The sequence below is a fragment of the Gavia stellata genome, chromosome 5 (assembly GCF_030936135.1).
Source record: "Gavia stellata isolate bGavSte3 chromosome 5, bGavSte3.hap2, whole genome shotgun sequence".
Classification (NCBI taxonomy): Eukaryota; Metazoa; Chordata; class Aves; order Gaviiformes; family Gaviidae; genus Gavia; species Gavia stellata.
In genome coordinates, this window is record NC_082598.1 from 910,959 (window position 1) to 925,614 (window position 14,656).

The 14,656-nt window shown below is 52.0% G+C and overlaps 1 protein-coding gene across 8 annotated transcripts in view; it reads left to right on the forward strand.

The window, feature by feature from the left end:
• Nucleotides 1-14,656, forward strand: part of DYSF (dysferlin) — a 108,877-nt gene that overhangs the window by 48,169 nt on the left and 46,052 nt on the right. For 4 of the 8 annotated variants that reach the window (XM_059817481.1, XM_059817485.1, XM_059817482.1 and 1 more), the window contains exons 36-40: nt 2,481-2,582; nt 3,113-3,274; nt 3,475-3,640; nt 3,978-4,051; nt 12,970-13,032. In XM_059817481.1, the coding sequence (XP_059673464.1) occupies nt 2,481-2,582; nt 3,113-3,274; nt 3,475-3,640; nt 3,978-4,051; nt 12,970-13,032 (567 nt within the window). The remainder of the gene's footprint in view (nt 1-2,480; nt 2,583-3,112; nt 3,275-3,474; nt 3,641-3,977; nt 4,052-12,969; nt 13,033-14,656) is intronic. The other 4 variants (XM_059817483.1, XM_059817487.1, XM_059817484.1 and 1 more) reach the window with 1 other exon arrangement.

A 14,656-nucleotide genomic window follows, 5' to 3' on the forward strand; every position in this document is an offset into this window, starting at 1 on the left:
CATTCAGGCTCATGATGTATCTGAACGACCAGGCTGGCACCAGACCTCCTTCTACTGCATTTCTGTTTGGTGCAAATGGGAGTAGCCTTTTGGGGCTAGATCCCCTCCAGGCACTGGGATTTAAGCCCCCCTTGAAACAACATGGCCCAGCTGCACGCTCAAACTGGGAGACGTTTCCAGCCACTGTTTTAACTGGTCTGATCTGTGTTGACTTTCACTCATCTCTCTTCCAACCCTGTATCAAAAACAAGGTTGGACGAGATGATTTCCAGAGCTCCCTTCTACCCCGATTCCCTCTGACTTGTCTCGTTCAAACCATCCCAGCTGCCAGCAGACTCCACAGGTCTTTTCATGGATGTCTTCCCCATCCAGCTTGCTGTGTCTGGGTTGAGAGCTGTGTCTGGGAATTGCTTGTTCCCCACTACCACCCTGAACCCTCCCTGCGCCTGCCTCGTCCCCAGGACTCACTGCTCATTTCTGTCCCATCTGCTGAAACATACAATGCTGAGAACCAGGAGAACCACTGCAAAACAACCAGAAGAGCATCAGGGACTGAGAAGGACATAGAAACAGCTAGCGCTAGCTGAAGAGGTTGTAGTGTTAGGACCCAAGCGTGCACTGTTGGATTTCAAAGCTGCTGTTGAACCTGGGGAGGACGGGGGGCAGGCAGGAGCTCTTTCCCCAAGGTTTTCCCCTTTTCCCATACAGATTTGCCAGAAATGATCTTGAGTCTAATGACGATAAGGGAATGCAACACATGGCATTTGCATCACTGAAGATCTTTTTGGGAACAGATGGTGCAGCCGTCTCACAGGGGCTGTGGGGTTTGAGCCTACCTTGGGGTCTTGTAGATAGGCTAGGTGGCTTCTCCAGCTCTGCATCTCTGTTGTGCAACTTAAAGGCTACTTAAACACATTTAAAGCTAGAAATTAAAATATGGCACTAAATAAGGACAGACTGAAGCTTTTCTTGGTTCAGTCCATGCTTAGGCAGCTTGATGTGCTCTGAGTGCTATGGATCACAAACAAAAGCTGAGGATAGCTCTTTGCGAGCCATTTGGTCTATCCCTCTACCCCAAGGCAGTCAGGATCAGCTCACGTTCGTGGTGCAATGTCTCATTTAGGAATCTGAAATTAAGGCTCTGGGTATGTAGGTGGGTTACCAGAAGTGCCGAGCACCCGAGAGATGCTGGGGATGCTCTGCACATCTCCCTTCTCCTTAGGCACTCACCTCCCAGATAACCTTCCCCTTCCCTGCTAGCACTAACCATTTCTGTGAGCATGTGGACCACAGGAGGTGGGACTGCCTGCCCCAGATTTACCGTCTGCCCTGTGTGGGAACCCAGACATCTCTCCCGAAATGGAGTTACCAAAAGTCTTCAGCTAACAAGCAGCTTGATTCAGCAGCCACCAGCAATTGCCAATGCAAATTAAAGCTTAGCGTCTAGTATATCTAACATGCCACTGTGAAAAATCCCTTTGTAGAGCATTTATATACATGCATATATAAACCTGAACCAATCCTATAATTGAAATACATATACACACTTAATTTAATGCAATAATACTCCAGCCTGAAAAGAATGCCAGTCTCCTAAATTGGTTCCAACTGCCTTTGGTCGAGGGTTGCATTTTTAGAGGTTTTGCTTTCATTCCTGCCTTTTTGGTGACTCTGAACTCGAAGATGCAGGTCAAGAAGAGCTCGAATGCTGGGAGGGCTCAGAGCCCGTCCTCTGCGAGCGGCTGGGGAAGTCTGACTCCCTGCTTTCCTCCTCCATGAAGGCAGATTTTGAATCCCTCACCTGCCATCTACGTTTGGTCTCACCCTGAAGGAAATCTTCTGTATACATGGTGCATAGATAGCTTTACCTGAGCCCTGTCCGGTGGCCAGCAGCTTGTCAGCTGCTGGATATGGATTATAGCCAAGCTGTTGTTTGAACAACAGCCCCTTCCTGCATCTGGAGGCGATGCTGACCCTCCATCCCATGGTGCTGCCCCCACTAAACTGCTGCTCTTTGGCAACTGGTCACAGCATCTCACTCTGACCAACTCAAGGAGATACATGTCACTAATTAAGCCCCTGCTGCTGCTTCGTGCGTTCTCATCCCTCTGCGTAACTGTCTCACCACGGTCCTGGTGTGGGATAGAGGTGCTTTCATCCCCTCCTCCCCTAAAGGAGGTTACACCTTGATGGAGGGCAGATCCCTCTTAGTTCCCTTGGAAAGGCTCTGGGATCGCTCGTAGCAGTAGATGTTTGAGCTTTTCCAGGGTCAGATTAAAGGAAGAGAAACAGTTTGCAAGCACATTCATCCCCCCAGCCCTCATCTCCCTCGTCTATGTGTCCTGAACTTCTGGGGGGAGATGAGTTTTGCAGAGAGAAGGAGACTCTGGGGGGGATGCAGTGTGGGGAGGGGGAGGCAATGGGGTTGGGGTCCCATCGTGGCATGACCTGATGTGCCCTTGGCATCTCTGCTCCCACAGTCCGCAGACTCTGACCTGCCGTACCCGCCGCCCCAGCGGGAGTCCAACATTTACATGGTCCCCCAAGGAATCAAACCGGTCCTGCAGCGCACGGCCATCGAGGTGAGTGATGGGGAGTGCATGAGGCAGCTCGCCCCCTCGCAGGATAACACCCCGAATGTGTGTCCCTAATGGGGGGATGGGACTTTAGGGATGGGATCCAAGCCAGACTCTGTGGACACAGAGTCCCACCAGTGCTGGGAGCTGGTTCTGCTCATGGGTTATCTGTCAAAAAACGTTATCTTGCTGGGAAAACGAGTCTCACCAAGCAGTCGAGTCCTAGGGCAGAGCAGAGCTCTGCACCACACTTGCTTTTTTAGAAGGACAGTCTGCCTCACACCAGGATGATATTTGCCCAAAACAGAGATGCTCCATTAACAGATAAGCAGTTGTGGACCTGGTGTATTGGTGCATACAGAGAAACGCTTGCTGTACGACCTGGCTTCTCCCACCACCAGCTGTCCCACATGGTTGATCTACCTCTCCTTCATGGGCCAATCTTCAGGTTTACCTCCATTGCTGAGCAGCTCAGTGAGAGACCTGGAGGCAGACCTTTGGCTCAGTCTTTGCTGTCCGTTCCCCTCACCCTTCAGATCCTGGCTTGGGGGCTGAGGAACCTCAAGAGCTACCAGCTGGCCAGTGTCACCTCGCCCAGCCTGCTGGTGGAGTGCGGAGGCCAGCTCGTGCAGTCCTGCGTCATCAAGAACGTCAAGAAGAACCCCAACTTTGACGTCTGCGTGCTCTTCATGGAAGTGGTAAGGACCTGGTCCCCACCCTGCAGTGATGGGGTCATAGAAAAACTGGTTGGGAAGGACCTCCAGAGGTCCCATAAAAAAATGCACCCTATGATAAAGCTAATTCTGTCCTGCTCGGCCTCGGTTCCCTTTGGGGAGGTGCAGAGGACCTGTCCTCCCTGCCCTGCATAGTTAACGTGTTCCCTCCCCTTTGCCCATAGCGTTTACCCAAGGAGAGCCTGTACAGCCCCCCCATCGTCGTCAAAATCATCGACAACAGGCCGTTTGGCCGAAGGCCCGTGGTGGGGCAGTGCACCATCCGCTCGCTGGAGGACTTCTACTGTGACCCCTACCGAGAGGAGACGGATGGTCCCCAGGAGCATTCAGGTACGCGCTGCCACGAGGACCATCCTGGCTGCACACCCGTGCCCTTCTCCAGGAGGAGCTGTGGGTCGCTGTATGCATTGCTTTTAGCTCAGCCCAGCTGTAGGTCCGATACAAAAAGCCCAGGAGGTGCCAAGGAGGAGTTTAGCTCTGGGGTTGGTTGGTGAGATGGGCTGTCCCTTGGCCAAGCTGCTCAAGCCGCATGAAGATGAGCTTTGGCTGGTGTGAAGGCTCTGGGCAAGGCTGAGATCACTCCTGGAGCTTGATCCCAAGGTGGCTTGGCTTTGGGGTTTCTAACAGCTGGATGTCCTGGTCATGCTCGTGCTTGCTGTGATTGCAGATGATGTGAGTCTCACGCCCAGGGATGATGTCCTAATTGACATCGATGACAAAGAGCCTCTTATTCCTGTCCAGGTAGGGAAAAAATCGCTACAGTGGCAATACACCAGTGTCTGTCTTTGTGTGATATGGGGAAACTTGTGCAGGTGCAGGGCTGGGGTGGAGAGCGATGCAGATCTCTGATTTGAGGTCATGTCTGGATGTAACCTTCCTTTTGCAGCTTCCACCTCTGTTTTCACCCCCTCCACCATGCCGTAATGAACCACAAACTCATCCTTCTTCCCTATGGGGAGGTTTAGGCTGGATATTAGGAAAAAATTCTTTATGGAGAGAGTGGTGAAGCATTGGAAGAGGCTGCCCAGGGAGGTGGTGGAGTCACCATCACTGGAGGTGTTCAATGAACGTGTGGATATGGCATTGCGGGACATGGTTTAGTGGGCATGGTGGGGTTGGTTGATGGTTGGACTTGATGATCTTACAGGTCTTTTCCAACCTTAATGATTCTGTGATTCTGTGCTTCTGTGATAATGAACAACCACAAACTCATCCTTTTTCCCTACATTTAACTTGAGGCATCAGATTTGCTTTTCTGGGGGAGAGACAGCAAACTCTCTCCATGCCAGGCTCTTCCCTCCATCATCTCTTCCTCAAATGTATGGTTTGGTTTGAGGCTGAAAAAGGTTTGCAGTCATCCCCTTAGGGCTCTGCTGTGCAGGATGCTCTCTTGGAAATGACAGTCACTGCCCCAAAGAGCTGCCGGCCGTGAGGGGACTTACCCCAGCACTGGAGAGGGTGAACTGATGCTGGCAGTTGGGACAGTTTGCCCAAGGCCACCCTGGAAACAAAGGTTCCCTGAGGCTCAGTCGTCCTTACCACAACCACATGGCCAGGTCTTCTTCCCCCAGTTTTGCTCTTTGTTTGCAGGATGCTTTGCTGCTTCCAAACCCGCTCGCTGCCTTCAGCAGCTCCAGTTATCTGCAGAGGGTCATGGTGGGGACTGTGATTGCAGAATATCCCATGGTGGTGGGAACTGGACATGCTTTAGCAGGGTCAGTGGAGGAGGAGTGTGTTGGTGCTGTTACAGAAAGAAAGCTTCTACATGCCATGAGTTTGATGGGTCTCAGCTGCCCCTTGTAGAAGGTCCAGGCTGGGCAATCCACCGGCGTTGCTGTTCCTCCTTCCTGAAGCAGAGCTGGAAGGTGTCTGGCCACACTGGTGACACTGGCCCTGCTGGTGCTTCTCATTTCTATAGCCCGTGGGTTTCTTTCCCAGCAGATGCGTCCTCTCTGAGGACCTCTCAGTGCTGACGTGTCCGTGTGTGATGCTTAAATCCTTAGGTGACCCTGATTGCTCAGGAGCAGCTGAAAATATTGTCAGAGGCATTTGGTGGAGCTTTTAATGGTTTTCTGTTTCCTTTGGTGTATTTAAGGTGCGCTGGCATTTCCTTCCTCCCTGTTTTAAAGGCTGTGGGTGCTGCGTGGTACCTTGGGCTAGAAAAACCTGAGCTTTCTGTAAGAGATCTGCCTCTCAGGTATGCCCCTTGCCTTGTCTTTCACTGCCCATAAAAGCAAGATGTATTATTTGGGTGTCAATGCTTCTGCTCTTTATTCATCTCCTTAGTGGCACCTCAGTGTTTCTATTCATGAGGACTTTACGATCCACTGATCTGTGCTATCGGATATCTGCGATCATGTCCCAGGGTGGGCTCAGACTGAGGTCCCAGCATCAGGCTGTCCCTGGAGATTCAGGGCTGGAGATGGAGCTGCACCTCCCTCCTTTCTGCACCCCTCGTGCTAGGTTGTCTGCTTTAGGTTGGTGCTGTGCACGTCCTCCCTGCAGCTGAGTAGGCATTGCTTAAGCAGGAGTACGCGTTGCATGCTGCAGCCTCTGCCCAGTTCAAGGCTTTCAGGCTTCGGGCTAAGGAAAAATCCAGATTTTGGCCAGTGCTCGGCAAAAGCTGTGGGTGTGGGACTCCAGCCTGTTGCGGTCTCGACTGCAGCTGGCCCTGCTCATGCCTACCTATCCCAAGCACTGATGAGATCCAGGTTGGTGCTCTCAGGCAAGGTCACCCCGTTTTTTGGGTTCCCCACCAGCCAAGAGGTGGGACGTTCGTATGCTCAGCTCCCTGGGACGCTGGCATCTTGTCCTGAGATGCTTCAGTATTGATTAGGAACTGGACACTGGAGTTGGAAAACATTGGCCCAAGTGAAAAAGTGTCATTGGAGGGAAAAAGCAACTCCAGACAGAAAATACTACTGACAACCTAGTTGGTTTTCCATTCACTTGCTGCTTGTGGATTTGTCTTAATAATTTACAATTGTGCTTCATCTTGTATCAGTAAAGTAACTGGAGCATGTCTGTAAAAGACACACCAAAATGAGTCTTGGAACAGGAACCTTCACTTCTGCAAACAAAAACCCCCTTTTTCTAGCCTAGCGCAGAAACCACTTGGGAGAAAAATGGGGGGGGCAGGCAATAACGTACGCAGGAGGGTTGGGGTGCAGGTTGTGCCTTTACCTCTGATTAGCTGCTTGATGCTGGGCGAGCGATGTCCCTTTGCTGCACCAAGGAAGCCAGTGGCACCCAGTGCCTCCCCCACGGCTGCAAGACCCTCTGCAGGGACAGCTGTGGGGGGGGCGGATCCCCAGGAAAGGGCCAAAGCACCCAAGGATGGGTTTGCGGATCCCCAGGAAAGGGCCAAAGCACCCAAGGATGGGTTTGCTGCTCCCACGGGGCGGGCACAGACCTAATTCAAGGGCTGGGAGGGCGCGTGAAGGACGGGAAGGTGCTGCCCGGTGGCAGAGGCCAGGTGGAGTTTGCTTTAGCCGCAGGTTAAGACCCCCAAGAGCGGGTTTTTCTGGCCCCCTCCTGACCCACAGCCACAGATGGGGCGGTGACGTGTGGACTGGTTTTGCACCTGCAGCTCCAGCAAGCTGTAAAGGCATCGTTTCTTATTTTTTAACAGAAAAATCTACCCAACTTCCAGTTTGGTTTGACTAAATTTTTTTTTTTGGGGGAGCGTATTCTGAAATCTACAGTTTAAACTCTCCCCCTTCCTTTTTTTTTTGGTCGATTTTCAGTAAAAATGCTGCTGTGTAGCAAAACAGTAACCTGCAGCACTTCTGACGTGCAACACTGCTCTTCGGGAGTATCAGAACGACTGTATCCATGCCGCTCCTCTGCTGCCTTTTTCTGACGGCAAAACTATTTGTTTTTACTAAACAATTGGATTTTACTAAACATTTCCTTTCCTCTGACCTTCATCTGCCAGCACCGTTTCCCACCCCTGATTTTTCTGTGCCTTTCCCGGGGTCGCTCCAGACCCGCGGTCGCTCCTGCTCCTTCTCCTGTGACTTTGGTGGAGGTAACAAGAGGAAAATGCAATTCCCTCTGGGAACGCAGGGTTTTGACCCAAATTTGCTTTCTCGCAGGCAGCCAGCACGGCTGGGGCTTGGGCCGGCTGCCGCAACGCAGGACGAGGCGGATGCTTTCAGCCCAGTCACTAATTACCCTTTTACTCTGCTTAATGGAAATTCCCCTGCTTTGTTTTGCTAGCGGTTTATTAACCCGGTGGCTGCTTTTTTGAGGGAGGTGAGGGGAGGAGAGTTTCCTCCCATAAATATCCTTTAACGAGAGCCGCGGGCGAAGGCTGTGCTGGGTGCAGGGAGAGGGGGCTGCGGCCACCGTGGCACCCCGCTTTGGGGCTGGCGTGGAGCCGGGGTCCTCTACGAACCGCTGCTGAAGGTCCCCGGCCGAGGTTGCTCTGGGCGTGCATGCTCTACGGGGCTGGTGGGACTCCCAGTTTGCACCATTTCCTCTGCCTTGGCTGTACGGGCAGGATGGAGGGAGCGCCCTGGGGTGCCCCCGCCCTGCGGTGCAGGTTGGGGGGACTCCCTGACTGCAGGAGATGCCTCTGCCCGGCTCTGCTGTGCCCGATGTTGCTTGAAATGCTCTGATCAGAATGCTGTGGCTTTTTAATGAAAAGGCATCCTTCTGGCAGATTTTTCATTTCTTTGGGCACTTTCTAGCGGCGAAAAACCGAGAATGGTTTTTGTGTTAATTTTGCAGCACTTCATTCGCTTTCAGTGCTTCCCCCCGAGACCCATTCACCGTTTCCCTGTTTTCCCCAGGTTTTGTTGCACCTGGAGGTGAGGGCAAGGCAAGAAAGAGAAACCCAGGGCTCACGCTCTTCTTACATTTGTGCTCCAAAAATGACAGAATTTCAAATTTCTTTTGGCTTCCACCTTTTTTATTGCAGTTAGTTTGGAAAAGAAAATGAAAAATTGTCCTTCAAAGCTTTTTTTTCCCATCTTTTGACCAGGGTTAACCGTGAACATGCTTGTTGTTAGCATGGGGTGGGCGAGCTGGAGATCGTAGGTGTTGTGTAGGCATGTGTGCACCTGCATTTAAGGAACCGAATGTGCAAACCTCCATCACCGCTGAGGTGGTGCTTTGGCCCCGTCCGTGGCTGGGGGACCTCTTGGAGATGCTGACCCAGAGGCGAAGGCAGCTGGACAGGGTATTTTGGGGTAGGTTGGGGGGCAGAGCAGGATCGTGTCGCGCGGGGACCTCTTGCACGTGCAGCTCAGCACCGCGCTGCGTGTTGGTCATGTCCGCAGAGCGGTCAAAGGTGGCAGAAGGTGACGGGAGAGGTGGGAGGAGAGGGGCAGCCTGCGTCTCCTCCGAGCCTGTCCCGAAACCTGCTCTTCATTAGACTAATTTGGAGCGAGGCCGGAGGCTCTGTTATTGTGTGTACGCAGCGCCCTGGCACGGCGGGGCTGTTTAAATTGCAAACAAGAATTAATCCCATCCTCAGATGTGGTGGTGCATCGCGGGGAAACCGTTGCTTCGTGAGCCGCACCCGCTCACCGCAGGCGCCACAGGATCTGGCCCTGCTCCCCCCATCTCCTCCCACCCCGGCACAAGCAGCTCCAGGCAGGATGGGGGTGAGGGAGGGCTGCACCGAGCGCGAAGGGGACCCGTTTCAGACGCCTGCACTCACTCAGGGCCAGGCTGGTGGGTGCCCTGCGGGCAGGTTGTGATGGGAGGAAGGGAGGTAGCAGTCCCTGACCCTCTTCCAGCTCCCATCCTTTCCAAAGCTTTGTCCCGGATGTTCCTGTCCATACACACTTTCTGCTCTTTACCGGTTTTTAAAGTCAGTGCAATATCTGAGTGCTCCTGCAGAAGCTGTAGGCACTTCTGGTGGCATGCCAGATCCAGGTCTGCCTATCTTTCTTTTGAATTACACCCTGCCACTCATCCTTCTTTGGAAATTTGTGTGCTTTCTATCCAAATTCATGGAAAAACGCTCTTTTACTGGCTCTGAAGTTGTTCCCTGAGACTTTGGGGTGCTCCTAGTCCAGATGGAGACCTACACATCATGGAGGAGTACAAGGATCAGTGCTTCATCCTCGGTACAACTGGCTCTCCACCGACTACTTGCTTTGAGAATTAGGACCAACGTTGTGTCTGCAGCGGATTGGGATCCGTCGCAGGGACCTGGTGTGCTCCCAGCAGCAGGGACACAACTCTGCTAGAGCTAGAGCTCGGTGACCCAGAGGTGGCCTTTGGTGGCGTGGTGGCCAGGCTCTCCTCTGGCAGGAGGAAATGAGGTTTCCTACTGACCTGGAGGCATTTTTGGAAGGTGGCAACCAGAAAAAGGGGCCCTGTCAGGGAATAGAGGGTTGTCGGCAGCCGGATCCTCAGCGTTTCTCTGCCACTGTTTGCTTCTCGGTGGAGGTGAGGCTATGTCACCACCCTGGAGGTGCTGCAGAGCAAGGAGAGCAGTTACTGGGTTTGGGGCTGCAGGTGGGGGAAGATGCATCTTCCTGCAGCGTCGGTCCCCTCTCTTTGTGCTGCCGGAGCCATGGGCACGGAGCATCCCAGCCTGAGTCCCAGCAGGGAGGAAGCCATGGTCCTGGTTGGTGTTGGGGTGGAGAAGGTGGTGACAGCTGATCTCTGCGCGATCCCCAAGGCTTGCCCCATGGCCTGGCTGTTCAAAAGCCCTTCCTGAGCGTTGCCTGCAGGTGATCCCGGGTATCTTTTCCTGCTTGGTACTTGCTCCCCCAGGCAGCTTTTGGCTGGGATGTGCAGAAGTAAATCTGTCGGTAAGACAACCCAGCCCACCTCCCCATTCCCGCGTGCAGACCTCATCGTTAGGGGACTCGGGCTTGGTCCAACAATTAGCAAAGAAGGAAAGCATTTACGGGCAGGGGGTGCAGAGGACAGAGGTGAGCAACCTTCTGGCCTCTGAGGATGCCTGTGAGGAAGAGGAGGGCTGTGGCAATGAACGAGGGAGAGGTGGGTAAAGGGGGGCACCTCTGGCCTCACCAGAATGAGGTCCCTCAGCCTTAGGTTGCAAAGTGAAGTGAGGTGAGCTCTTGCTCATGTTTGACTTTCCTTTAACCAAAATAAATGACACCACATATTGCATTATGTCATTTTTATTTTTTTTAAAACATCCAGCAAAGGTCAGAAAAATATTTCCCTAGCGATGTCCCCAGACCTGAAAGCAGGGCCTTCTTCCCCAAAAATAGTTGCGGGCAACAGAAGTAATGAGCCGGGTTTCCTGCGGTGCTCCCGAGGCTGGTACGGGTGGAATGGCGCAGCTCTTCCCTCGGGGGAAACGCTGAGGTTGACGGGGCTCTGCAGGGCTGCGGCTCTCCCAGACCTTGCAGGGACTTCATCATGATGTGAGGGAACCTGCCCAAATCGGCCTTTTGGGGACAAAAGCTGTGGATGGGGACAGACACACATTTTTATACAGGTGTACACAGCATTTGCTGCTCGGGGGCTGCTCCCCAGCAGTGGTGGAGGGGCACGGGGGCTGCAGAGGTCCCGGAGGAAGGAGCGCGACAGAGGTTTGCAGCTGGAGAGACCCAAGCTCTGCAATAAATAGTTTGTTCCCTGGGGCAGTTTAAAGCCTTTTGAAAGCATCTACAAACTCGGATCAAACTCAGGGAACAGTTTAAATGGGAGGTGAAAGGACGAGAAGGGGGAGAGGGACGTGGCAAAGCCCAAACACTCTCCTGCAGTGGTTTCAAAGTGGAAGACTTTGACATTTCTTTACTGAAACAAACATTTCACAAACAAAACACCCTGCAATGAATTGAACTATTCAGTTTGACCCCAGATTAATTCTTCTCTGTTTGTTTGTTTGTCTTTCACTTTTGCCCTTTGTTTGGGGAGTGGAGGAGGAGGGAGCTTGTTCCTGGAAAGCTGAACCAAAATTCCCACCATCTCCCTCCCTAACCTCTAAATTTTGGCCCTGGATGCTGTTCCTCCCATGCCCACCCTCTCCTGGTGTTGGACATGAATTGGGGTGACTGTTGCTTAGGTGGTCTGACACCCCGCAGCCATTGGGGTCCCTCCAACCCGCTCTCCTCCCCTCTGGGGCCAGGTTTGGAGGGCGATGGAGGAGTCCCAGTCTGCAGAGGCCATCCTATGCCTTCTCCCTGGGAAAGGGGATGGATCCTGGGCCAGGAGCCCATGCCTGGGGCCACAGTCTCCGTACCGCTTGCTCTTCCAGTGGTGACCTTGGAAGCAGAAGCCAGGATTGTTCCCGCCCGTGCATGTGTGCATGGGTGTGTTTCATTGTGTGGCTCCAAAGCCTTTCTCCAGCCTTGCCAAGCCTGGCTTTGGTCCCTCCTCTGATGGATGACTGGAACAAAGGATCACTTTGTTGTCCTCATCTGAAACAGAGAAAACAAACAGACTCAAAACCCCTCTGCTCTGAGGTTGCTGTGTGTGTTGTCCATCTTGTCCAAGTAGGGTGAGAAGTTCAGCCCGAGGTCTCTTTAAAACAAGTCCGTGTGCACATGAACTGCAAACATCATGGTTACCAAATGCGAAGAAAAGAAGCTCCTAAAACTCACAGAAAAGCAATTTTTCTGTAGCAAGGTCTCCTGGGCTAAACCTTTCTAGTTTGCTTCTCTGGGAGATGCGCAGGGAGTAGGGTTTTGCAAGGGCTGAGCACATGTAAGTGGCTGCTGGATCAGCCCTTATTCCTGCCTGCTCTGCACCTGCAACCTTCCCTTATTTTCCGTGCTCTTTCCTGGATCCTTATCCCCATGGGCAGCAGAGCAGGAAGGACAACCATGAGGTCCCTCTGCAGCCCCAAGGTTTGAGCAGATATTTGTTTCTTCTGGTAAAAGAGTCAGGGAGAAGCTGTCTCCCACTAGTCTCCGTGAGTTCCATGGGTGTCCTAGTGGGAATTGAGCCTGGGGGAACCTTTCCCTCATGAACCAGTTGTAAATCCAGTGTTTTCAGCTTGACCCAAGGTCTGATGCAGGTCTGGTTTGACATGGTCAAAAGCAGTGTGTTCGGGGACCAGCCTGAGCTGGGGAGCAGGGGGATCGCTGTTGGGCTTGGACTGATGCTCAAAACCAGCTATTTTCTGGTGAGAACATCTCATTTCTCCCTCCTTCTCCATCTCGAAGGAAACACACCTTGCAAGACAGAAGCAGAGCTACTGCTTGCTGCCCAGGGCAGGTGATGGCAGCTCTTGGTTTGCCAAGGACAAGCTGCGCTTGTGCTCAGCCTTTTGTTTGTACCAGACCTTGGTCCTGAGCTCTCCTAATCCCTCTCTGTTCAAAACACCCTGGGTCAGATCCCTCCCTGGCTCCTGCGATGAACTTGGCTCACTGCGTTTGCAAGCCCTCGGTGTCCGCAGGAGGAGATGCTATCCTGCGCTGAGAAATATTAACAGCTTTTCTGTAACGTGGGTTTTTGCTGCTGTTTCCCTTTAATACCCCATTTATTCTCTGTAACCACTCAAACCCAGTCCCATTTGATGAACATCAACGAAACCCCAAACCCTGCTCTCATGTCAAGGATGCCTTGTTCGGGGAGACCTCAACCTTATAACCCAGGGGAGGGGGAAGGCGGCGCTGTTCGGGTTCATTCATTTTATTTCTCCTAAATTGTGCTTTTGCTGATATATGTTAAACATTGTTTCTCTAACCCCATTGATAACCAATCATTTTAATTTGTAGCTTGCGGAGGGTATGACCAGCTCAGCTTTAATTAACATACCAGCTTCTTGGGCCCAGACTCATGTATGTATTGCTTAATTTCTAACTTACTTGCTTGATTAATGGGTTTTATGAATGATATATGTGCATGTATATATTTTTAAAAATCTGCAAAAATGGAGGCCTTTCTTTTTGTGAAAGATCCCCTTGGATCTGTGCTAGAAAAATGGAAATTTCATCTTGCTGCAAGCGTGTGTGCATTTCAGCAAATGTTTTCCTTCATGCCATAGAAAACGAGGTTGGTTTTGGGAGGAGGGGTGAGGAAGCTTCCTCCCTCTCTTCCTTGAGGAGCTGGCAGAGTTACGTATGTGCTTGAGGTCAGATGTCTTCCCAACAGCCTCTGGCTTCTCATTGCACACCAGCAAAGCCTGGTAGCTCCATGGAGGTGGTGTGTCCTGGGTGGCTGCAGTGGCATGGTTGAGGACTTGATGGGACTTCTGTCCTCCTCCATGTCCTAGCTCAGGGACCGCGACAAGTCCTAGGCATCACGTTGGTATAAGTTGAACTAAGAAGGTGTTGGCCTTCCACGAGGAGGAGGGTTTCACCCCAAGGAAGGTTTTGTCTAGTCAGCAGGGCTTGCACAGTCTGCTTCTTGCAGGTATACAGCCCGGTGCCCTCAAAGCATGGGGATGAGGGAGATGCCAGGCAGCACCTGAGCAGTGACAGATCCCTCCTTGCAAAGTGTCTCCTGCTCCCTTCATGCATTTTTCATAAGAAAATCAGATGTTTGGGTTGTTCCTGGGTTTTGTAAGAAGGACAGTGAAGCTGCTTTGCTTTCTCAGGACTGACACTCCAGAGGAGCAATTCTTCATGCCCCAAGTTCATCCCTAGCAGGTTTGTGACCTTGGGGCTCTTCACCCCTCTTAGATCCCTCTTGATACCGGCCCATGAGTTACAGGACACGGGCTGTTCCTGCCAAGAGCCATGCACGTTCCTCCCATGTGTTTTGGGCCAGAATTAGTTGCGTTTCCACTTCCTTGCTGTAATAAACAGTGACTCCTTCCACCGGCCGAACCCGGAGCGGTGCCCGCGTGCTTCAGCCCTGGGGTGTAAAACACCAATGAGTCAGCCCAGATCTTTGGAAGAAGGTCAGCTCAGGGGTGTTATTTATACTGTGTCTTTGGGAGGAATAGTCTCCCTTTGAGGTCTGACCATGCGGGACAGAAGGAAAGATAAACTGGGCTTTCACTTGCTCAAAATAGAGTAACAATTGAGCAAGCAGAGCACATGAGTAAGAGGTGGGTTGCAGCTTCATGGAAGCTGTAACTCTTGCATGCAAAAGCCCCTTATGGGCATCTTTGTAGGTCTTGGCATAGGGTTGGAGGCGTGTTAGCATCCAGCCTGTCCCTCCGTAATATATAGATATGTGCTTTGTTGGCCCTACGCGCTTCTCTCCAGTACCCCATTTATCCTCTGTACCCACATAATATTGTCCACTGATGGGTCTTCTTTTGTCGCACAGAGAAGGCAGATGGGTGGCTGTGCTGGGATGTGGAGCATGGAAACAAAAGCTCCATAAATAGCCTCCCCCTTCCCTCTCTTCATCAGCATTTTTAATTTACGTGAATATGTTTTTGTTTTAGTTCGAATAAAATTTAGAAAAAATAGAAAAAAGCTGCAAGCCATTAATTTAAAATAAAAGCAACAG